Source organism: Dermacentor variabilis, chromosome 3 (assembly GCF_050947875.1).
Source record: "Dermacentor variabilis isolate Ectoservices chromosome 3, ASM5094787v1, whole genome shotgun sequence".
In the NCBI taxonomy this organism is placed as follows: domain Eukaryota; kingdom Metazoa; phylum Arthropoda; class Arachnida; order Ixodida; family Ixodidae; genus Dermacentor; species Dermacentor variabilis.
This window is the reverse complement of record NC_134570.1, coordinates 16,087,351-16,110,827: the sequence shown is the minus strand read 5'-3', so window position 1 is coordinate 16,110,827 and position 23,477 is coordinate 16,087,351. Positions and strand designations below refer to the sequence as shown.

The following is a 23,477-nucleotide window of genomic DNA, read 5'->3' as shown; positions in this document are numbered from 1 at the left end:
CCGTGGGCGGGATTTGATCCTGCGACCTCGTGCTCAGCAGCCTAACACCATAGCCACTGAGCAACCACGGCGGGTTTCCTTTTTGTACCCGAATGTAATGAACTTGCCATTTTCACACCCATTTTATTATTTTTTTATGAAAAGGTTCATATTTCATTAAGAAAAAATGCTGTGGTATTACATGCCAACACCACGACATGATTATGAGGCACACCGTAGCAGGCAACTCTGGATTAATTCTCACCACCTGGGGTTCTTTGAAGTGCACTTCAAGGCCAACTGCAACAAAATTTTCGACTGCGTAAAAAGCCCAGTTTCAGATACTTTAAACATGCAGCAGCCTCTGCGTAAAATTTTAGGCTTGAAATACAGGTCAATGTGTCACAAAGAGCTTGAAAAAATTTATGCCTTTCATACCGAAGCTGAAAAAAATGCTGCCATTATCACTCGGCAGAAGTGATGTACAGTGAAGAATGTGGAGAACCAGCACCTGTGCTGTCTGCTTTCCCAGGCCACCTTGAGAGGAGGCTATAGCTTTCTTTACTTGTATTCCTTGTATTACTTGTTGCGGTGTATCAGTAATCAGGTCCCATATGTCTGGTAGTAACAGAGTTAGTATATTAGCTGCTTCGTGCGCTGTGACAATGCTGTTGCACGTCCGCGATGTTCTTTAATGCGAAGTATTCAAGAGTCCAGCCGGTCTTCTCTATCTGGTTGTCTATGTTCAATAGCAGGGCCTCGATGTGTTCTGCCTCCACTCGAAGAAGAGTGTATTGGTGTGGCCAAGCTAAAGCTGTGGTATAGTATAGCTTAACGCGGGTGCGATCCATGTGGGGTGCAGTTATCCTAAATCAGTAAAAACTGGATGCTCTACAAGTTTATATAGGTGCTCTGTGGCTCTACAGTCTAGTGTGGCCGGCGCGGGAATAGAACATGTCTTATCACACGCTAGCTTGGCTTACCAGCAGCATGCTGTTTGGATTCAGAGAAACGAGCGTGTTGCGTTTGCACTTTCGACATACAAAGAAGTGCGTTCTCGCTGCGCATTTGTCTGCTAGTGCTGCGGCACCAATTGATCACCGCGCTACTGCGGGTCACATTTAAAGTGCAGGGTAAAAATTTTGCCATCTTGGCATCTCCAGCATGGCATATAAGACTTTCCCAGTCATTGCCTGGCACGCTGGAAGCTCTGAACTCATCAACCGGTCAGACAACTACCGCCTTCTGTAGTAAAGGATAAGTAGCTGAGGCTTGGCATGGCCCGGCAAGAGGGGCTCGGCACTAAGTGTGCATAAACTCGTGGACAGACAGGCGGTACTGTGGCCTGGATAAAGCTTCACCTATTTCACTCTGGTGGCATTGCATTCCTGCATGGCTTGCAGCTGTATCTACACCATGGCCGCCATGTCACGTTCTCCTTTGCGACAAATGCAGCATGTGGTTGCTGCTCGTTTCTGGCACTGTGTCTGAAAGTATTTAGTTTGTCTATTGTCTATTTCATTGCGTATGATGTAGAGATGCACAAAATAAGGTGATGCACTACCGGAAATGATTGCTCGGTAATATCGCCCTCGATTACAACTTACCTTTGAACATCACCTTTGGTTTTCGTCTGCCATTGCGGCATATAGTACATATTTCTAGGTGTGGGAAGCACTGCCCAGCCAAAGGACAAAAGGAAATGGACGATAGAAGCGCAGACTAACAACTGGTTTATTTTTTCAAACAAGTGATTAAATACACAGAGAATAGGACCACGTTCAGTCACCAACTCAGCCAGCTTGCTGTGTTAAATTAGGCATATAGTACTTACAGTCAACACGAGAAAGCATTTGCCAAGCAGATCTTGATGGGTAAGTGACTGTGCTGTTGAAATGTAGCTTATGCAGCTTCATCAATTGAAGTTTACATGCTTAGTGCGGGTTGGCTGGTTCATGTCGCACTTGCCTGCTGCGCTGCAGTTCATGCTTTAAATTCACTCTGAAAGCTGGGAGAGGAAAGACGTGTTCGTACTTTCTCTACTCAGCATTGTGTACTGCACTGTCACTGCCTGCGTTTGAGTATGTATTCGAGCACCTGATTGCCACGCAACGCACCGCATTCCTGCAACAGCTCAAATTACGAGCACAACAGGGAGAACACACGCCGAGAGAGATGCCCATCAACTCACAAATCATGAGCAAGCAATGCGCCTGGCTGCCTAGACGCAATGTGGCGCAACTAAGAGATCAACACTTGCATACGGTTCTTCGATATTCACCATATCCGGATTGCTACTGCTTTGCCGCACAGTGCATGCACCGCCTGCATATGCGCTACTTAATAGCTGCTAATAACAAAATTCGGCAATTACCAGCCTTACGGCTTTATCAAGATTACTATGAGAGTACATGCTTGCATTTATAGTCAATTTAGCTCAAGTGAAATTTCGTTGCAGTTGGCCTTTAATGTGTGGTACACGGGCATTTTTGCATTTCATCCATATGAAAATGCGACCGTGATTTGTATAAATATGGTACCTAATCTTTCTCATTATAAATAAATAACCTTTAGATAAAAAAAAATGTTTTAGTTGAAAGTCAGCACAGTATGCATACTGTGCGCAGAAAGGTTCCCACTAAAGGTTTCATGTACTCACCTGTGCATTGGATTGCGCTACCTTGCGTGGCACCACTGGCATAGTTTCATCCTCAGTAGCCGAGCTTGTGCCTCCGCCGCTGCCCTTCAAATGCTGCTGGTTGCAGCCCGAGCTCAGTGAGCCGCTGTGTGGTGCGCCGAGGCGTGAGGAAGATGACGTTCCTCCTTCTGCGTAGGGGGGCGGTGTGGCAGACGAAGAAGAGCACGATGGGGTGGGCCCCAGCGGAGGTGGGGAAGGACTGGGCACTGCCCCCTTAAGAGAGGAGCCTCCCTCAAGCGCCCCAGCTCCCAGATCTGCTGGGCCCCGCCTTGCCACATTGCTGGTTATTGACACAGTCAGGACAGGGTGACGACCTATCACTGGCAATGGTTGTGCTTCTTCTATCAGTGTCGGAATGCTGCATGAAGAAGGAGCACACAAGCAAAGTAAGAAATTGTCAAGAGATAATACACTAGAAACTTGCTGATACGATACCATTTTGTACCATTTGCTGGCACCAACGTTCATAATCGAGAACAAAAAAAAAAATGACACAATACAGTCACACTTCTTTTTCACCAGTTAATACATTCCTGGAAAACACAACCTTTCAACACCAATATTCAGTACACTCCCAAACTGCGATTGTATTATACATTTTCCAGCCACTAGATCCCATGTGAACAAGAAGAAAGTGAAAGCAATTGAGGGAAGTATGTGCATGCCACAGCAGTTTCCTGGCATTATTCGCCCGCTCTTGACACTTAAGAAGCCAGCACAAACTCGGTTCCCTCCTCAAGTACCAACCAACTTCCTTGCGAGCTGTCACACTCACAACTATTGTCGCCAACCCTATTGCGATAAGCATATTCACCCATCTATTTCACAGTGTGTGATGTAGTGCTGGTGGAAGCATACAGCATACTTTTGATAGGCAGTGTTGGATCTGGAGGACAATCCCAAATGCTGTCCCCCAGATATTTGGACCTCGCCGTTGGGTGCGGGAGTTGGCCGAGGTTGAGGAGGACGTCGGGATGAAAACTGGAGGCTTATTTACATTATTTACAGTGAGAGTACAAAGAAATTAACAGTCATAAAGTCATTACGGGCCGGCAGCTACTCGGACGCTGCGGCCCGTGGCAAGAAGCTCGAAAGAGATGAATGAAGGAATGCTCCCTTGCTGCTCCCGGTCTCTGGCTTTTAACCCTTTCGGTGTCTCAAAGTCACGTCATTTTCGGCCAATCGGCAAGCCCGCTCAGGTGGCGTCATTTTCGACCAATGGTAGGTGCCAGTGCGATTGTGTCACACCCAGCGCACAGGGTCGCTCCTTGGGCCCCAATTGTCCGAGGGCTTAGTTCTCTCTGCGGTATTGCCTTCCCAGTCTGCAACTGCCTTCAGAAAGGCGTATGGGGGGATTGCTGCCAGGGCTTCACGGTGCATTACAGCCATTTTGCCTCGGGACCCACGTTACCAGGAACCGTGCCAGGCTCCCGCTACACTTTCGGGAAGAGTCAAGCAGTGAATAGCTACACCTGCAGCGCACGAGGTGGGGGACGCCAACTCGTTTGCACGTGTCGCGCCTCAGGAACGGGGTAGATCTGGTTCTGCGTTCCTTACTTAGGTGTGGCGCTATTCGATGTGGTCTGGTGAACTCGAAGGAGGCTCAGGAAAAGGTCCCATATCTAACAGCAATAACCCAAATGTGTCACCTCTTCATGATGCAGGGGGGGGAGGGGGGGCAAAGTGAGCATCACGTTTCGAGCATCATAATCTGGCATTGTTCACCAGCTCAATATTGTTTCAGACTATGCAACATGAAAACAAAAAAGCGCCTTACAGGTAGCTCGGGCCCCACAAGCTGGAGGCGCATCGGTGTCTTGTGCCACAACAATTGTCACCGAGTGGGCTTTTCAAAACTTCCCACCAATATGTGCCGCTCGAAGAAGCTGCTGACCCAGGCCAAATTCGAGGAGCATGAATGTAAGAAAACGACAATGCGCATCTCGGACTGTTTGAGCCCCGCAAGCTCAGTACACGTAGGTGGCTTGTGCTGCAACACAAGCCTGGAATGATTCATACAATGCTTCACATTACATAACAGTGGAGTCTACAAAATCTTTTTACTGACTGCGGATCATAAGTTTTCCCGGTTAGTATGGCAGCGCAATATGACGAAGACAGAACGCAGGAACGCACAGGACAGCTGTCCTGTGCGTTCCTGCCTTCTGTCTGCATCATATTGCGCTGCCCCTTCGGTTTTTTTCCCGTCTTTTTCCAAAACATATGGACGAGGTTCTACTGTACATGAGCCACTCAGTATAAGAAGACATGCAAACCATGCATTATGAACCGGGAAAAAAAGCACATGCGCAGTAAAACTCCATTAACTCAAAGTTGTAAAAACCGTGAAAAATTTCTAGACAAGCCGAGTTTCAAGATAAGCGAAAATACAAGCCCCTGGCCACACATAGACCCAACAAAGCTTTTCGAAATAGGCACCAGTAGCCACTAAGTTTTTCGCAAAAGCTCAATATTCCAGGAGCGGTATTTTCAGTAAATCACTTTTGTGAAGTACAGTGCAACTCAGCACTTGACATGCCAACGGGAAACAGCAATCCTCACACAGACAACCGAATGCTGGTGCACATACACCAAAAAAGCAATCGGCTGGGAATACCGCCCCAGGGCTGCAATTTTGTAGCCATACCTTCCACTCGATTATATGCTACTCTCATGTCCACTGCTCTCAATTGGCTTATCCCATTGACAATGCAGGCGGAGCTTCACTAGGACCACTGACAGACCACTGACAAAGTGCGATAAGAAATGGCATTGAAAAAAGCACTGGAAATTCCTTGTTAAGAAATGGCATCAGAAATGCCTCATCTCGGCTAATGTAGCGCACCGATCCACAAATATAGAAGCGCAGAGCACCGCGAATATGAATAAGCAAATTGACGCTCCGCGCACACATAAGCATGCACGTTGCTGAGGTCGTGTACATTTTCACGCTTATCGCACTTTGTCAGGGGTTAGAGCAATGCTCTGCCGGCATTATCAATGAGATCACAGCCGGCCATGAACAGCGGATGATAAGAGTCACATAGAATCAAGAGGAATAGGCTACAAACTTGTGATCCTGTCACTGTTTGGCAATATTACGGCTGCACACGACGTATGGGAACCTTTTGGTGACTTCATTCCTGACATTTTCGCAATCGAGCTTTTGAGATATCCGCGGTGCGGCACAAAGGCATTTCAAAAAATGTGGTTAAAGATACATGGAGTTGACCCCAAGCCAGGAAATAATTTTGACTTAACCAATATTTCAAGATATCAGAGTTTGAGTTTATGAGGGTTTACTGTCTACTGAACAAGGATAATGAAAGATCCTGCTTTATCACAAGTCTTATTGAGATTGCCTTCTGGGGACTATGTAGACGATCCTGTTTACATGATCACAAGGCAAGATCACAAAACACAACATGAAAAAAGAAAAAGATGAAGTACAATGAAAGTAAGCAACAAAACAAATTTATGGCACCATTCCATCCAAGACAGCGCTTCACTGTCTTGGATGTCAATCCCACCGCGTTACCATTATCACAGTGCCACTGTTATTATGTTGCTGCCATGCTGCTAACACTATCACTGCTTTGCAAAGTAAATGACTTAGAAATATGGCTAAAGTGAGAAGGTCCATGTCATTTTTTTTCCTCTCTTCACTTATGTGGCATGACCCTGGCATAACGTGTATGATGCTATTCTTGCAACTGCAGGCTCTTCAGGGCTTTCTTTTGTGCCAATGAAGTTTTTGTAATGTGCATATATCAGACAGATTTTCATGTAAGTCAAGTAGGGAACAAGGTCATCTTAAGCTGCAAACAGAGAGCAGAGAAGAAAATAAAGTAGAACCTCGCTGATATGCTCCTGTTGCGTACGATTTTCCAGTGCCAAAGCTTGCAATTGAAAACTCGCCTGCCTGCCTCATGTGAAAACGCTGGCACGTAGGCAGTTTGTCATTTCGGTACCAAATCGTCTCCGGAATGGTTGCATGTGGCATTCACAGCTATCACCGCCAATCCTATTGCAATAAGCATCTTTGCCTATCTGTTTTCCAGTGCGTGGTGCCATCAGAAGAATAGCAATTTTAAGAGGTAATAACTGAAATGCACCACTGTTCCCTGCTGCAGACTGCAATCATATACGTTGTCCGGCCGCTGGATCCAACGTGAACAAGAAAAGGCCCGAGGTGCGTGCAATGGAGAACAGTATATAATCGCCCATCTCGCATGAAAATGACAGCGCAAACAGTTTCTCATTCAAGTGCCAGCAAATATCCACCCGGTTCATCTCACGCTGCATTCACAGATATCGCTGCCAAACCTATTGCAATAAGCATCTTCACCTACTCACTTCACAGTGTGTGGTGTGCAGTGCCGTTGGTAGCGTACTGCATGCTTTTAGTAGGCGATAATCCAAATTTGCCGCCATTCCCTGCTGCAAGTGGCGCGATGTGGGCATCACTTTCGTTTCGCTTCGGCGGCATCCGGTGTCGGTCACTAGCTCAATGTCGTTTTGGTTTCCCGTCCCCTTCTTAAGCCACCGCGCAATAGAAAAACAACAAAACGCATTTCGGGCTGCCGGAGCACCACCAGCTCGACGCACGTCGCAACGATCAGTGCAACACTTCATATAGTGGTTCTGCTGTGCCCACAGTGTTGTTTTGTAATAGTGCATGACTGTTTTGTCGTTTGAAAACTGCTAATTTGCGGCGATGTCACGGAAAACCCAGGACCTACCCAGAAAGAACAGTACGAGCAACTATTTGAAGGTCAGACAGAAATTCCCAAGGAACTACAGTCAAACCTACTTATAAGAATATTCAAGTGCCACGAAAATTCTGTTGTTATAATCGATAATTGTTATAACCGGGTTGCATGAAAAAAAAAATCAAAATGGGGGATGGTATAGCTGCTCCGAGAAAAGTATAATGGTAGGGAGGCCAGTTCTCCCCACGACTTTCCTCCATCCGGCTTCTGATTGTGTTGACTCGTTTAACTGTTTAACTCTGCTTCCTGAGCAGTGCGATCGCATGTTAACAAGCTGCGACTGCTTGCGTTCAAGAAAGGCGCTGCTATAACTGCAAACCGGGATCATGGGCAGCAAGCGACATATGAGCTCCATCGAGGCATCGCCTTGGTGGCCCCAAAAGGCGCCTTTTAACAATGTGGAAAAGTTGCAGCAGCAGCATCTCAGCTTGAGAAATCCAGAAGAAACGCTGGGACAAGAACGCCACAAGCATCTCACCACGTACTTCCCAATGGCTTGAATAAAGGGAAAATCAGACCCAATCCCAATGGCTTGTACAAGAAAACTGCATGTCCGTCAGCCGTGCTTGCTTTATGTGAAGCTTGCAACATCCTTCTCCAAGGCATCCAGGTGCTCCACGTAGTGAAGCGGAAAGTCGCTCGCAAAAACAAGCCTATCAGGGACCTCTACGGGACCTCACGCAGGGACAATGTTAAGGCAGCCTGCCCTACTGCATCAGCACTGCAATTGTGGCTATCACTGTCACCATCCGATGCAAGCATGTTCGCGACGATCGCCTCATAGGTTAGAAGCACTTTCTAAATCTATAGCAGCGCGCTTTCTTTTCACCAGCAACATTGGCATTGCCGATGATCAGCAGGCGGATCAGTAGAAGGATCGACATTTGGGCGAGTTGGTACTTGTTGAACATCTTGAAGGGGTAGCGCAATAAGACGATGACAGAAGGCAGCGCTGTCCTGTGTGTTTCCTGCCTTCTGTCATCGTCTTATTGCGCTACCCTTTCAAGAGGCAGATCAGCCATGTTCTATCATACGAGGCTGAGGAACTACGCGGTCAGGAACGACTTCGAGGCAACGAACAGAGACAAGCACGAGCGACTTAACCCGCTAGCATAATTGTGCAGAATGAGGGCCCACCCACAGCGCACAATCTGGGAGCAGTGCCCACAGCGCCAGCAGTATTGTCAGCGCAGTTGGGATGGCCTATTCGTGTTTCGGAAGGTGGCACAGCCGAGAGCTATGGGCGCAGCCCATTTGTGTCCGGAAGGGTGAAAGGCTAGCATGCATCTCTCATGGAGAGGCGCACGGCGGCAGTTGGGGTGGTGGGCGAATGTGCAGCGGCTCGCATTCCACTTTTTGTTTTTTCTTTTCAAGGATTTCGCATTCCATTACTTTTTGGCATGGACACCCAACAGCCAGACTTCATCGTTATAACCGATAATGTGGCATGGGAACATTGAGCGGGTCATTTCCCCATAGAAAACATACAAAGGTTGACGGTGCAGCAGCTTTTCATTATTATAACCAATATACTGTTAAAACCGGTATCGTTATAAGTGAGTTTGACTGTACTAGAAATAAAACTCAATTTGCTGAACTGAAAGAACAGATGCAAGGCTGTAGGTGTACTGTGGAAAATACAGCATCTGAGCACTTAGTGAAGCATGAAAATGCTGATAAGTTGCAAGCCACATCGAAATCGTTTGAATATGTGATGCCTTTTCAAACTAGAAAGCTAACAGACCTTGAATACTATAGCAGACACTCTAATTTAATTATTCATGGTATACCTGAGACCTCAGTAGATTCAGAAGAGGAACTAAAGAACAAGGTTGTGAAGAATATTTTTCATGCATTCCCTCACTTCATGAGTGAAACAAAGGATATTATATATCCTTATTATTGACATTTAACTTCCATTGTTTAAGGCCACAATGGAAAATAAATGGCACCAAAAAAATTATTTGTAAAGCATAGCTAGATAGCATAAAGAGTAAGAAATGAAGGATAGCAAGCACATATTTTATCTGACCATTAATAGATACAGTAAAACCTTGTTAATTTGAAGTTATCGGGACCGAAAAAAATCTTCGGATTGACCGAACGCACCAAAAAAAAATGCAACCCAGGCAAAAAATTTCGCTGCAGGAATGCGCTACCTTTATTCGGCGATCTTTGGATTACTTAAAGTAATCAGAGATGCTGGTTTGCCGCGTCCTGTAGTTTGAGGCTCCAAGGGTCATGCTTAGTGGCGAACTACATGCAGCATTTGAGAATTTCCACCGTGGTACTCAACAAAACTGCGGATAACGTTCAGCGATGCAATAACTTCTCCGAGAGCGGGTGCTCGGGAGGGCTTGTTAGCATCGTCGTCACCGCTGTCATCGCACATGGTCACATCAGCGGTAGCTTCACTCTACAAGTCTGAGTAGCACGTTTGTTGATCTTTTTCAAAGTTCAGATACTCGGCAAAGCTGACTGCACCAAATTCACTATCCTTTGTGGAGAGTGCATTGATGCGGTCGCAATACTCGGCTCCTTCTTCATCAATCGCACACGAATAGTCAGCATCAGCATCGATGGTGCTTTCCTTCGAGAAGCCAGCGTGTTCAAAACACCACATGATCAAAGTGGGTTCCTCTTGCTTCCATGCATACACAATAAGACATATGGCCCTGAGGAGGTCAATGGAGTGCTCCTTGCCGTTGTCGTAGCAAAGGAGCATGCGCTTGAGCAGGTGGTGGCGGTAAATCTTCGTGTAGTGAATGACGCTTTGATTCATTGGCTGCAAGATCGACGTGGTGTTTGGAGGAAGAAATACCATCCTGGATAGGTTTCAGGTGTGAGATGTCACCATGCGCCGGACAATTATCAACAACGAATAGTACATTCCTGCCTGTGGCCCCGAACTTGCGGTCAAGCTGCCGAACATAATCTTCAAATATTGCGCCAGTGACCCAGGCTTTCTTGTTGTGCCAGTAGATAAGCTCATCCCTCGGGGGTAGCCACACACATTTAAAGCAGCAAGGCTTCCCACTCTTTCCAACTATGAGTAGTGGCAGCTTGTGTTTACCGCACATGTTTGCGTCAAACAGAATGGAAATTCTTTCCTTGCCCTGCTTTTGACCCTTGACCGCGGTGTCCATCACTGCGAACGTTTTTGTGGGCAGCACCTTGTAAAAAAGGGCTGCCTCGTCAAGCTTGTGCACATCATCTGCACCGTACTCGCTAAGCAACGGAGCCAACTTGTGCTTCTTCCAGTCGTCGATGATGCTCTCGTTTGCGCTGCCGGTCTTGCCACAGACGGCTACCAAGGTCAAATTATTGTGCTCTTTAAAACGGCTGAACCATCCATTGCTACACTGTAACTCTTCGTGCCCGAGTTGTAGAGCCAAGTCGTTGGCCTTCTCCCGCAGTATTGTTCCAGTGACTGGAAGGTGGGCTCCGTTTGCTTTCTGCAGCTAGCGAAGGAAAGCTGATTCTACATCTTGGTACGTGGGAGCCCATACTCGCGACCGCTTTGAAGAATATGTCTTGCTGTAGGCCTCCAGTACTTTCAACTTGTCCTTCAATATTGTGGACGTCGAGAGGGGCACACTGTGCCTTTCAGCCAACTCGGTCTTTGAACACGTGTTCTTACCCACTTCTTGGATCAAGCAGAACTTCTGCTGCAGCGTTAAAGTCTTATACTTTGGCACTTTTGCTCACTGGCACTTCTGCACAGTTCGAAAAAATTAAAGAACACCGCGCTAGCTGCAACACCCCTAAACACCGCATATAAAGAAATGACGCAGACCGGCGTTGCGCGCACACACGTCGCCGCAGGCGCAGAGAAAGAATGGGCGAACGGCAGCCAGCGGCAATGAACATGCGCTGACACTGCAACCGCTGCGACTGCTAGGAGCGTGCGGAGTGGGGGACGAGAGCATGTGACAAAAACTGGTATGCCCGCTGCGCTGCAGTAGCACGTCTTCTCCTCTGCAGGTGCGCGTTTCGGCGGTGCGTGGGGCGCACCATGGACTGGTTATTGCGCTAGCAGTACCAAGGGTCGGGCGCTTCGTCTATAAATAATCGTGATTGCTATGTGGCGTCGCTTCGTGGCTCTGAATGGTTGTCGTTTTGTCGGGTTTGCAGTGAAATGTGGATCGGGAATTGCCACATAGCACCCCAAATGTTTGAATTAACGGGGTTGGCCTGGGCCACCGGTTTGAATTATCCGGTCAAATTTACATTGGAAAATATGGGACCACAGAAGAGCTTCAAACTATCCGGTATTTAGAATTAACCGAGTTCAAATTAACAAGGTTTTACTATATTTTACAGCCAATTGAATGCAAGCCCACGAAACGATGTACCAACAGTTTTTGAAGCAGACCCACTGGAAGGCCTAGCAGACGAGCGATGCACTGGCAGCGTCAGGGCACTAGTTACCACAGCGTTGGCGCACTGAGCCAATAGGAGGGCGATATGCATTGCAAGCTTCGCCAGACCGGCCTCTGATTGTTGTATGTTTGTGCGTTGTACTCTGGCAGCAACTGCGTATTACAAAGCTGCGCCTGAGGGACGATGACGATCCCGGCTCAATCTCCCACGTACAAGGGAGGAAGGTGGGTAGGAAACAGGAAGGGAGAGAGGGGGGTGCGGCATTTTTTTCCGGCAGCAATGGCACATTATGCGGCTGTGGCACGCCCTATCTTTAAAGCGGTCTGTGTTGGGGGGGCTGAGTCGATGGTGGTTCATACCTTCGTGCATGCTGTATTCGCGCTGCTCAGTTTGCATTGAAGAGAATGTTTGCAAGTTTATACTGACAATAAAACTACAGTAAAACCTCATTAAACTGCACCCGCTTAAACAGTAGTTTCGTTTTAAAAGTAGTAAAGTCAAATCGTTGACTCAGTGGCCATTGAACATAATGTGTTTTGTATCCGCACAAACCTTACCAGCTTATTGCGTACGTATCTGTTAACACGCAGTGTTTCCACTTTTCATCGCGTAAACACGGTGGTGTGTCGTCTCCATCGGGCAGCCCAGCAGAACCACAAGTGTCCGAGATCAGAACAACGGCCTGCAAGCACCCTGTGCGTTTGTGTGTGAAGCCACATCAAGATCAACATAATTTCGGCACCGTGCTGGAGAGCATTGTGGCGTCGTGCAAACAATGACTCATGTCCTGCCTAAGCTCAGATAAAGAAAGATGCCGGGTGCTCGGCATGGAAGATTAGACATCGTTCGTGCTATCGAACGTGACACGAAGAAGTCGGCGCTGGTACGCAACAGGGATCTACTGTCGACTATGGTGTGTGGCATTTGGAATGCGAGGAAGTTGCTCAGCAGCGCTGCTGCAACCGCAAAGAGATGTCGGCTACGAGGTTTGACTTTTCGTCATCGTTGCCTCTATTGTTGCCAAAGTGTCAACTAGCGACAGTGATGAGGATGACACGGAAAGCGACAGCACGAGTGATCCAGGCCTGACAGTGGCAGAAGCTGTGCATTACATCAGCCTCATGAATACAAAGCGACGAGAAATGCACTACGCAACGAAAAAGGTGCCCCACGACTTCTGCACCCAAGTTTGTGCATATTTTTCGGGAAAAAAGTGTGTTCATTATGCGGGTAAATACGGTAATACATGAATATTGTTTTAGAGTAACAGTGAAAACAGGTGTTCATAAGTTTGTAAAGTATTTGAAATTTGATCCATTTTGCTTCACATCTAGCACTATTCAATTCGTATTCGATTCAGTCTCAAAAATTATTGCTCGCATGCCCCTACAAGACAGTGCTAAACCAGCAACAAGGTGATAGAAAGGAAGCAAAAGAATGTAAGAGCACTGCATCCATGTTCTGCAAGACCCTCACCTTCTTTACTGATCATAAAGAAAATGTACAGCACGGACCTTGGTTCTTGCCATGCGACGGCACAGTGCATAAGGCAATTGTAAACCAGCAACAAATTTTAAAATGTCCATAAAAAGTACACGTGGAAAGTTTAGAATTTCCTTCATTTCTTCAGTTTTGCAAGAGTTCTCTGTTCTTGCTGCAGATTTCACATTGTGAAAAAATTTTCAACCAGAACAGCATTTCTCTCTCCGTCTGCGAGTGGGCCCCACCTCATGCTTTTGTGGGCCGAGGTGGTTGTGACAGTGACACCACAGCTGGACACACGACTTGTGTGCGCTGCTGGCGCTGGGACTGAGCTTAGGTTGTGCCGACTGTTGAGTGCAGAGAGGCTCCGGTTGACGGGTGAGTTGGAGCTCAGCTTCGACATGCTCATGTGCAGGCCACATGGAGAGCTCAGCCGGCTGTTGCTCTGTGCATGAGGAGCTGCTGCAAAAATTAGCAAAACTTCATTACTAATGTTACGTACAAATAATAAACTGCCACCACATTGAAGAGCTTAACAAGCGATGGCTGCTAATGTATTGCTTGCAGCATGGTCTCAAAAAAGTGAAGACAGTGCATGTCCTGCTGCTCGCCAAACCCCCCTAAGCCACAGCCCACCACTTCTGGCCTAAAATAAAACAAGCACTCATTTGATTTGAAAGAAAACAAAACATATCAAGTACAACTCTGCTGATACGTTCATACATTTTGCGAGTATAACGCCACTAAAGTCCGATCCCAGCAAAGAGCTCACAGACATCTGTGTGTTACAGACTGTCGCCATGTCGGCAGTCCGTAACGCACTGCGGACATCACCCACATCGCCAACACATCCTTGAAATCGAAACTAGCAAAGCCCAGTCGGTCCAGTAGTTGTCAGCCACACCCAAGCTACAGGGCAAGCAAAGTTAAGACACTACATGTTGAAAGGCTGCATGTCGGCTATATTTGCTGGCTGTCGTGCAAGTTAAGCATGTCTAGTGTTTGTTATTTATGTGTTAACTTATGTGCCACTTGTGGAATAAGAGTCATTCTCTGCTAGATCCAATACTTCTGACTTTACTTCTGACTGAGAATACTTCTGACTTTTTTCTGACCCGGTCAATTCCTCATTAAAGACCAAGTGCAATGAAATTTCACTTGGGCTAAATTTACTATAAATGCCTAACACACACTCTCAAAGTAATGTTGGCAACGCCGCAGGGCTGGTAATTGCCTAATTTTGTTATTAGCAGCTATTAAATAGCACCTGTGCAGATGACGTTTGCACCTGGAAGCAAAGTGGTAGTGATGCGGATATGGCAAATAGTGAAGAACCGTACGCAACTACTGATCTCTCAGTTGCTCGTAGGCAGGCAGGCGCATTGCTCGCTCATTATGTGCAAGCTGACGAACGTCTCTCTCAGCATGTGTTCTTTCTGTTGCAAAAATGCCGATGCATTGCATGGCCATCGGGTGCTCGAATGCATACTCGAACATGAGCAATGGCTGTGCAAGTACACAACGCTGGGTAGAGAGAAGCCGAACACGTTGTTCCTGTTTCAGACTTCAGAGCACAAGCATGCACCGCGGCGCAGCAGGCAAGTGCAACATGGACCAGCCAATGCGCACAAAGCATGTCAATTCCAGTTGACGAAGCAGCACAAGCCACATTTCAACAGAACAGTCACCTACCCATGAAGCGCTGCTTGGCAAACGGTTTCTCGGCGTGACTATATATACTACAGTTAAACCTCGATATAACGAAGTAGGTAAAATATGCAATCTGCTTCATTATATCAAAATTTCGTTGTATTGAAATTCGACCTTTTATGCAAGTTGCCGATTTATTTTTCGTACACAGAAGAGGGCCACAGAACGTTTATAATTATTGGGCAAATTGAAAAAAAAAAAATTTGAACGAGAAAACAATTAATTTTGATGAATTTAGGAGACGGCGACAAATGACACGGTTTCATTCCACGTTGACGATATCTTCACATAGGCGGTACAAATTAAGCGCAGCCAGCCTCGCTTTCGCATGCATTCTGCCCCCGCGACTGATAGCATGGCCTGCACTGGGATGACGCCATCATGAAAAGCGCCAGCAGTGGGGAACAAATGCTTCGTCTGCGTTTTACTCTAATAGTTCACCGACACTCATGATTACACAACCTTCAATACAAAATGCGCGGGAAGACAGCTTACATGAGGCCATGCCGTCCTCAGCTCGCCCACTCTTAGCACACGCCGCCAATTACCGCTAAAGTGAGTGCGCGGCTGCATATGCGCTAAGCTGCACTTACAGCCATGTGCAGTCACGGCTGAGATGCACGCCAGAAATCGTGACGTGCGCCAACTTACCACCCCCCTTGCGCACGCTTGATTGCGTTACTGAGAGCTCACTCCCTTCCCCTCTTTCTCTTTGCTCACGTGGGGAGGCAACACTTGTGGATGAAGCCATCATCTCTCTTTCTCACCCTAGCACACTTTCATTTGGACCTAAAGCACTAAGTGCGCAGGGCACAATAGGATCTTATCGCACTTTGAGTTTATACGGAACACAATGCGGCTTCGCTTTGGCGGTCACTATTGTCGTGCCACACGTGATTTGAGAGGTGCGTTTGAAAGCAGCCGCTTGTAATTATATCATTTGACCATCTGCATTCGTGGGAGTTTCCATTTATTGTTTTGGCATTCCTTTGCTGTGGAAGCAAAAGTTCGTTATATTTAAATCACATACAAACACACTTCGTTATATTGATGTTCTAATTACATGGTATTTTATGGACAAAAGGTTATGAAAAGTTAAATACTTTGTTATATCGAGAATTTCGTTATATTGATATTCCTTATATAGAGGTTTAGCTGTATAAGCTACAATGGTGCATTAAAGTGAAAGGTAACTTGAATTCAAGGTCGATATTCTCAAACGATCTACCAGTAGTACACCATCTTCAAGACATTTCGCGCGTCTTTACGTTGGACACATCGAAGTAGACGAAAGAAAGCCTTTCTGACACAGTGCCAGGAACGAGCAAGAACCGCATGCTGCATTTGTCACGAAGGAGAATGCGATGTGGTGGCCATGGTGTAGACGCGGCGGTAAGCCATGCAGGTAAGTACTGCTGCCAGAACGAAATGGGTGAAGCGTTATCATGGCTGCAGTTCGGCTTGTCTCCTTAGAATAGAAAGTTTACGCGCACTTAGTATGCAGTTCGGCTTGTCTCCTTAGAATAGAAAGTTTACGCGCACTTAGTACCGAGCCCCTCTAGCCCGGCTGTGCCAAGCCTCAACTACTTATCAACTTATCATTGTTTACTACAGATAGCGGTAGCGATCTGATCGATCGACGAGCCTGATGTTTCCAGCATGCTAGGCAGCAGCCAGTGAAGTCAGATATGTCATGCCGGGGACAATATGTTTGCTAAAATTTTACCCTGCACTTAAACGTGACCCACAACAGCGTGGCGACCAACAGTTGCCGCAGTGCAAGTGCACAAGTGCGGGGTGAGTGAGCGCTTCTTTGTTTGTTGAGGGCGCAAACGTAACACACTTGCTTCAGTGAACCTGAATTGTATATAGGTCAGCATGCTGCAGGTCAGCCAAGCTAGCACGTGATGCATCATGTTCCGGTGGCTCCGGCGTGCGATAGGACATGTTCTATTCTTACACCAGCCACACTAGAGTGCACATCATCTAATTTTCACCAATGTAAAGTAACTGCACTATGCGTGGATTACGTCGGCGTCAAGTCAGACTATATCTGCATCCTTAGCATGACCGCCCCAATGCGCTCTTCTTCGAGCAGAGGCAGAATGCATCGAGGCTCTGCTGTTGAACGGAGACAACCAGACAGACAAAAGTTGCCGGACTTGGAGAATACTTCACATTAAAAGAAAATTGCGGGTGCACAACAGTGTTGGAACAGCGCAGGAAGCAGCTAGCAAAGTATGCTAACACTGTAGCTAGCAGACATGCGGGACTTGTTTGATGCATGGAAATGGCATACAAGCAAGGAAGGCAGACGGCCTGGGCAGTGGTTCTCTATAGTTTGCATAGTATGTCACTTCCGGTGACTGGTAATGGAGGCATTTTTTTTCAGTTTCGGTATGAAAAACTAATTTTTGCGAGCGCATTGTTAAGCGCCCACTCGCATTTCAAGTGTAAAATTTTCCACGGAGGCTACTGTATGTCTAAATTATATGAAACAGGGCTTTCTTATGAGTCTGTAATTTCAGTGCAATTGGCCTTTTAACTGTTGCCAACTATAAATCCTTTAGAGGCTGAGTTGTGCATAGTGTGTTCGTTTTAATATTTAACAGCATGTTCGAGTGATCTTAAGTGCATGTTCACATAATATATTTCCTAGGTATTACATTTCTTTCACTCGGTTTCATGGAATTGTATTAGCAGGGTTCTATGGTATTGAGGTTTAGGGACTGCTTGGGTTTTCTTGTTGTGAATAAGAAACATACATATAACTGCATGCAGAATAAGCAAGTCATGTGGCCTCAAGTTGAGAACGAACTTGCCAGAAAGCAGTGCTCCACTCAAAATAGTGGAAAACAAAAATGTGCACGTGAATTGATGTGGTACATTGAAGCATTTCTTTTTGTGGGATTCAACCATGTCACCCCTTACTATAGAACATGGCAAAGATTATCCCACCTAACTGGGTGCCGTGAGCGAAACAGAAAGATGTCCAGTTGTGCAGTACAATTTCGATGAACAGCAGTATTTCGGCAGCACTTTGCACCATGGGATTTGTGGCTATATTTCATATGGAAGAGGCATGTGGCTGTGTTTTGCACAACAAACCAAATTGAAAGCTGTTTTTGTGTCATCTTGGTGCTTAGTTGTTGCAGATACCTGGACTAACAAATAAATGCCAGCTCACAGGAATATAAGTGGCAATAGGATGAAGAGTTTAATGATTTGCTATCGCTGCATTCTGTAACAGTGCAAACAGACAGCAAACAATGACAAAGGCCACAGGACAAGCGCTGACTCGGAACTAAATAAAAAATGGGGTGGAAGAGATGGCCTACATCATTCTGAGCCAGGAAAGAGTCCATTAAAGTGATTGCTATAAGAAATAATGTACCTATCACTAGGTTAAATAGGGGTGGCAGCAGAAAGCGGAGGTGTACGAATGATGAGAGTTCCAGTGGAACCCATAAATGGTGCCTGTGAAAACCTTTGGCCAGCCAGAACACTGATTATCAAATACATGCTGCAAGGAAATAGGAAAACCAGCAAGAAAGGGCGCCTACCGTGGTGCATGTGATTTGCCGAGGGCAACCGGGTCATGCTCCGATGGGCCAGCTGGCCCGAACCTAGGTGGCCCAGGGAACGAGCACTGGCCTCCTGCGATGAGATACCCAACGTGCCAGCTGCCCTCGAAGCCTGACTAGCAGCACTGCCCACTGGTGTACGCCCTGCCGCTACAGCCGGCATAGTGGCGCCCCGGTTGGATGAAAGATCGTGTCTGCTGCCACCAACTTTGACGATCGTGACACCTCCTGTCCGGTTAACCACCTGTGCTCTGAGAAGAATGGGGGCATATACACTGGTCATTTCAGTAAAGATCTTTTTTTCTTCTTTTATTTGAAAAGAATATGCAACAGAATTACGAAGGTGACTTCTTTCAGTAAAATCCAGCTGAAAAAAGCAAAACCATGTTAATTACATTTGCATTGTTACTCTTATTTCCTTATTAGCCATCTGTAGTATAGTTCAGGTAGGGCAGCACAAGTCAAATTCTACGACTCGCACTTTAATTGATGAAGTGGCGCACTTAAAGCTGACACATTCTCACACACATGGGAAAGGACATACACAGGCACAGTTACCAGCATCTGTGTATGTCCTTTTTCATGTGTGTGTGAACATGCCAGCTTTAAGTGTGGTGCTTCATCAATACCGTGGTTCACCAACTGGTCCATCAGTATCTATTAAATAGATTCACACTTTAAGCCACTTGGACAGACTGTTCAAGTAATCCCCACAGCTCTCGTTGTCATCTATGATGATACTGCAGCTGCTCATGTGAACTTATGTCCTTTAGATGTGGGCAAAACCTCCAGAAAACGCGAAAGTGGGTCTGATATGGCATTGACAGGCATTTTTACAATGGCATGGACATGTCTAGACATTTTCTAGTTCCTTCGTTCCTTGCAATCACTTCTACTTCTACTTCTTCTACTTACCTTCTGCCCCTTCTACTTGCCTTCGTTTATTATGTTTGTTTTTTTCCTGCTTCTACAAATTTTCTTATACATTTATCCAACCTTGCCTCTGCTTAGAAAAAAAAAAAATCCAATCGCTGCAGTATAACAGATAGACCTCCGTGTATGCACAGTTGTTGAAAGGACAGCTCTCTTTGCCCATGAACTGTTTACATGGAGCCTGCCAGGAATAGAAAGTGGAAAGTCTGGTTTCACTAGATTCAAGTGAACCATGAAAGGGGCAAATTGGTTGTAGTTCAAATTGGCTAACTAGTACACGAAGTGGTAACTGCATCAACCCACAAAGGGGCACTGGATGTGACGACAGCAAACTATAGGCCGTCTTTATTAAGAAAAATATATGCACTCATGCAGAAACTACTGCTAAAGCATGCTCCAAGCAAGAATAATTCTTGGCAATTATGTGTGTTTCTAGATCTTGGCAACTATTTGTTATTACAGTCAAGCCTTGTCATAATGAAGACGCAGCTGCAACTAAAATTACTTCCTTATGACCTGTATGCGTTATAAAAGTACATACTAATACAGAGAAAAGACGGGGAATGCGGAAGATGGAAATTCAAGACGATGAGCAAAACGTGAACAAGATGAATGCAGAAGCCAACGTTTCGCCAAGTGGACTTGTCGAAACGTTGGCTCCTGCATTCACCTTGTTCACGTTTTGCTCATCGTCATACTAATACAGAGTAAAACAAATCCGAGATTGCGCCTATGTCAGAAAAGTGCAAGTAAGTATGTCGTTGTGTGTCAGCATTGCAGGCCACCCAGCAAGGGTGGTATTTTCGGTCATATTTCGGTGGTATTTTCAAAGATAAAATAGCGTTTTCAACATTTCATGGGACTAGCAACTGGCTTGTTGGTGTCTACAGGCAACAGCATCCTCCTGGCACTGTGCCAAGCACACTATTTGACATGACTGGCAAACCACCACACTGCCGTTGTTTTATATTAATAACCATATATTATGCCGTTATATTATATAATAACCACCATATTATGAATGATGTGTCACTTGATGCTTTTGTTACGAATGTTGAATATTTCTTTGAAGAGCACTCCCTTTTGTAAATCTGTTTGTAGCCATAGCTTTCTTGATTATGAGTCATGTATTGAATGATTCTAGAACTCTGCAGTTTTGATTCGATTATTTATGTAAGCTGTGTGTCTTTTCATTCGTGTTCCGAAACACTAAACCTGTTGTTCTACCTATTGTTCATTCCACTCCTGTCAGAGCCAGAGAAAGGCTCACAGTATTATGAAATAAATAAATAAATAAATAAATAAATAAATAAATAAATAAATAAATAAATAATGACGGTGAGACAGTACGGCTGCTGGCATCGTACGCTCAACTGAAGGCGCAGATGAGGCACAATAAAAATGACTGGAAGATTTCACCATCGAATTCGACACATGATTCCGGTGATAGCGAACCTTATCAATAAAGGCATGATCATAGTGCCATTTTACAACAGAACCTTTGTTGCGAAATGAACTGGAGGCCTCTCAGAGCTTTTTGCAAACAGATCTCACATTTGAAGACAGGTCATCGGTGAAGCGCCAAATGGAATTTTTTTAGTTTAGAGGCATTTTTGAAGATCTGAAGCTTATCCTGGAAACTTGGGATCTTCATTATGGCTAGGCGCTGGTGTTCTTCTTGAGGCCAACCAAGCCTGTGACACCACACAATTGACGGACATTGCATCATCAGTGTCTCAGAAAACAGCCGTGAAACATTAGCAAATAATGTTTCATGAGTTTCGCCAGTCGGTTAATCAAAACCATGTAGAATTGTATTGTTTCGATGAGATCCATTTTATAGTTCCTCATTCTTGGAAAGTAGCAGTGTCACAGTTGTCAAAAGTGAAGCCACCTCTGCCTGTAGTTTGGTGCACAGGTCAGTGAGCGCAGGGGCATTACCCGTTGCGGTTATGCGTTTGTCTAAGTCTTCAAGAAGTGAAGAAACAGAAAAGGTGAGGCGTGCAGACAAGACACAAGAGAAAAGAGGTGGACAAGACGAACGCCAACTATCAACTGAAGGGAGCACTGAGGCGAAAAAAGAAAGACACAAAACTCATCTGCGCAAACTCTGGAATAGTATCACCACATGATCACCATTCACCAGTATCACCACATGGCGATACCATTCCAGAGCTTGTGCAGATGAGTTTTGTGTCTTCTTTTTTCGCCTCAGTGCTCCCTTCAGTTGATAGTCGACGTTCGTGTTGTCCACTTCTCTTCTCTTGTGTCCTGTCTGCATGCCTCACCTTTTTTTGCATAATGAATCCTTACCAACTAGCTCAGCTTTCTGTTGTTCGAAGAAACAGACTTGAAGTTGTTTGGACTAAGACAAGCTTCTAATTCACCATTTTGCATAACAAGCTTGTTCACTCTAGCTGTTAATGCCTGAATTTTATTTTGCACCTCATCAGACGCAGAGCCAGAGATCGGGAATGAAGCCAGACGGCTTTCAAACCCCTTGAAGTGGGAGTCAATGGACGTCTTAAGGTCAGCAATATCTTGCGCAATTCGGTCCTGGCCAGCTAGGAGCTGAGCAAACATATCACCAACATTGCGCTGGAAGTGTTCTAAATTGCGAGGGCCAGCAACCGCTGCTGGCAACCTATCAAGGGTAGGGGTGGACCCGGACCATGTGCTTTGCCCCGTGCTGGCTTGAGGGTTCTTTTTAGGAGGCCCCGGATTCGTCTCAACATTTACCACTCAACAAAATGCTACTGACACGATGCACAAGCTCTGTTGAAATGTATGCAAAAAAGGAGCTGCAGCATTGTGGGCAAGGCAGCAGGAACAAAAAAGGGTCGTCAGATCAAATGCACTAAGCATTATGAAAGTGGCATACCTGCACAAAGAGCAGAACTCATCTTAGCATGGTTTCGGTGTTGCTGTCACCTTGCCCACTGAAGAAAGTGGCCAGTGGTGCTGCTCTTATAGTCGCAGGCACTGACGTCACTACACTGAGACTGAGATCAGCCACTCAGTGCCTTGTGGTTGATCCAGCAATAACAGCGATGTGCCAGCCAGGTCAGGGCCAATAAATATTACAATACTGATCCTGAAGGTATGGTTATATCGCAGTAATACAGCGATACATCACGGCAATGAGCTTTTGTGTGAATCAGCACTAGAAGCATCAGCATCTACAGGCAATAGCGCTTCACGCACAGTGCTAAACTTGCTATCTTTCCACTGTGCCAATAACACTGCTGCTTGCAGACGCCGACAGTCATGGGAAAGCGATCATATCCCCAAATGTTATTGACCAAGAGCATTGCTCTGGATTGCTCACCTACCAAGAACTATGTTTTGAACTGCGAGTGAGCAAATATTCGCTATGCTAAATCCGATATTGTAATGGACCTTCAACATTTGCTTTCATTATAGCTGTACTAGCCCACTAAAATAAAGTGTAGAAAGCGAAACCTGCCATGAGAAAGCATGGCAGGTTTCAAATGAGGGCTCAAATGATTTTGTGTTTCTGCTGTGTCCCTTCAAGTGGCTGGAGTCTGCACGAATGGATGTGATATTCTCCAGTAAATTCTACGTATGTGGAGCTTTTATCTTGTCTCTTAGCTTGTCTAACTTATCCCATGACAACACATTTCGTACAGTAAAGCACAGTATAGTGAAGATAAATAAAAAAAACAAAATAGAAGAGAACCTGTGGGCTGCTGTGGCAGCATCTGCCTTCAGCTGGTGCAAGTAAAAGCGAATTGTGGATGAGGCCACTGGCTCCGGTAGTTGACTGCAGATCTGAAAGGAAGAGAAAGGAGACATTAGCCTTTTGACACCCACTTTGTAAACATTATCTGGCTTTTGCTGGATTGCTTTTCTTTGCAACAACAAACTTCAGGAGAAAAATTTTTATTCAGATACCCTAAAAGCCCTTCCAGCCAT

At 45.8% G+C, this 23,477-nt stretch overlaps 1 protein-coding gene across 4 annotated transcripts in view; it reads right to left on the bottom strand.

Moving 5' to 3' along the window:
• melt (ventricular zone expressed PH domain-containing protein melted) overlaps positions 1-23,477 on the bottom strand; it is a 125,530-nt gene that overhangs the window by 56,829 nt on the left and 45,224 nt on the right. For 3 of the 4 annotated variants that reach the window (XM_075684286.1, XM_075684289.1, XM_075684287.1), the window contains exons 8-11: positions 23,242-23,333; positions 18,588-18,859; positions 13,560-13,776; positions 2,639-3,035 (exon numbers count right to left, since the gene is read on the bottom strand). In XM_075684286.1, the coding sequence (XP_075540401.1) occupies positions 2,639-3,035; positions 13,560-13,776; positions 18,588-18,859; positions 23,242-23,333 (978 nt within the window). The remainder of the gene's footprint in view (positions 1-2,638; positions 3,036-13,559; positions 13,777-18,587; positions 18,860-23,241; positions 23,334-23,477) is intronic. The other variant, XM_075684288.1, reaches the window with a different exon arrangement.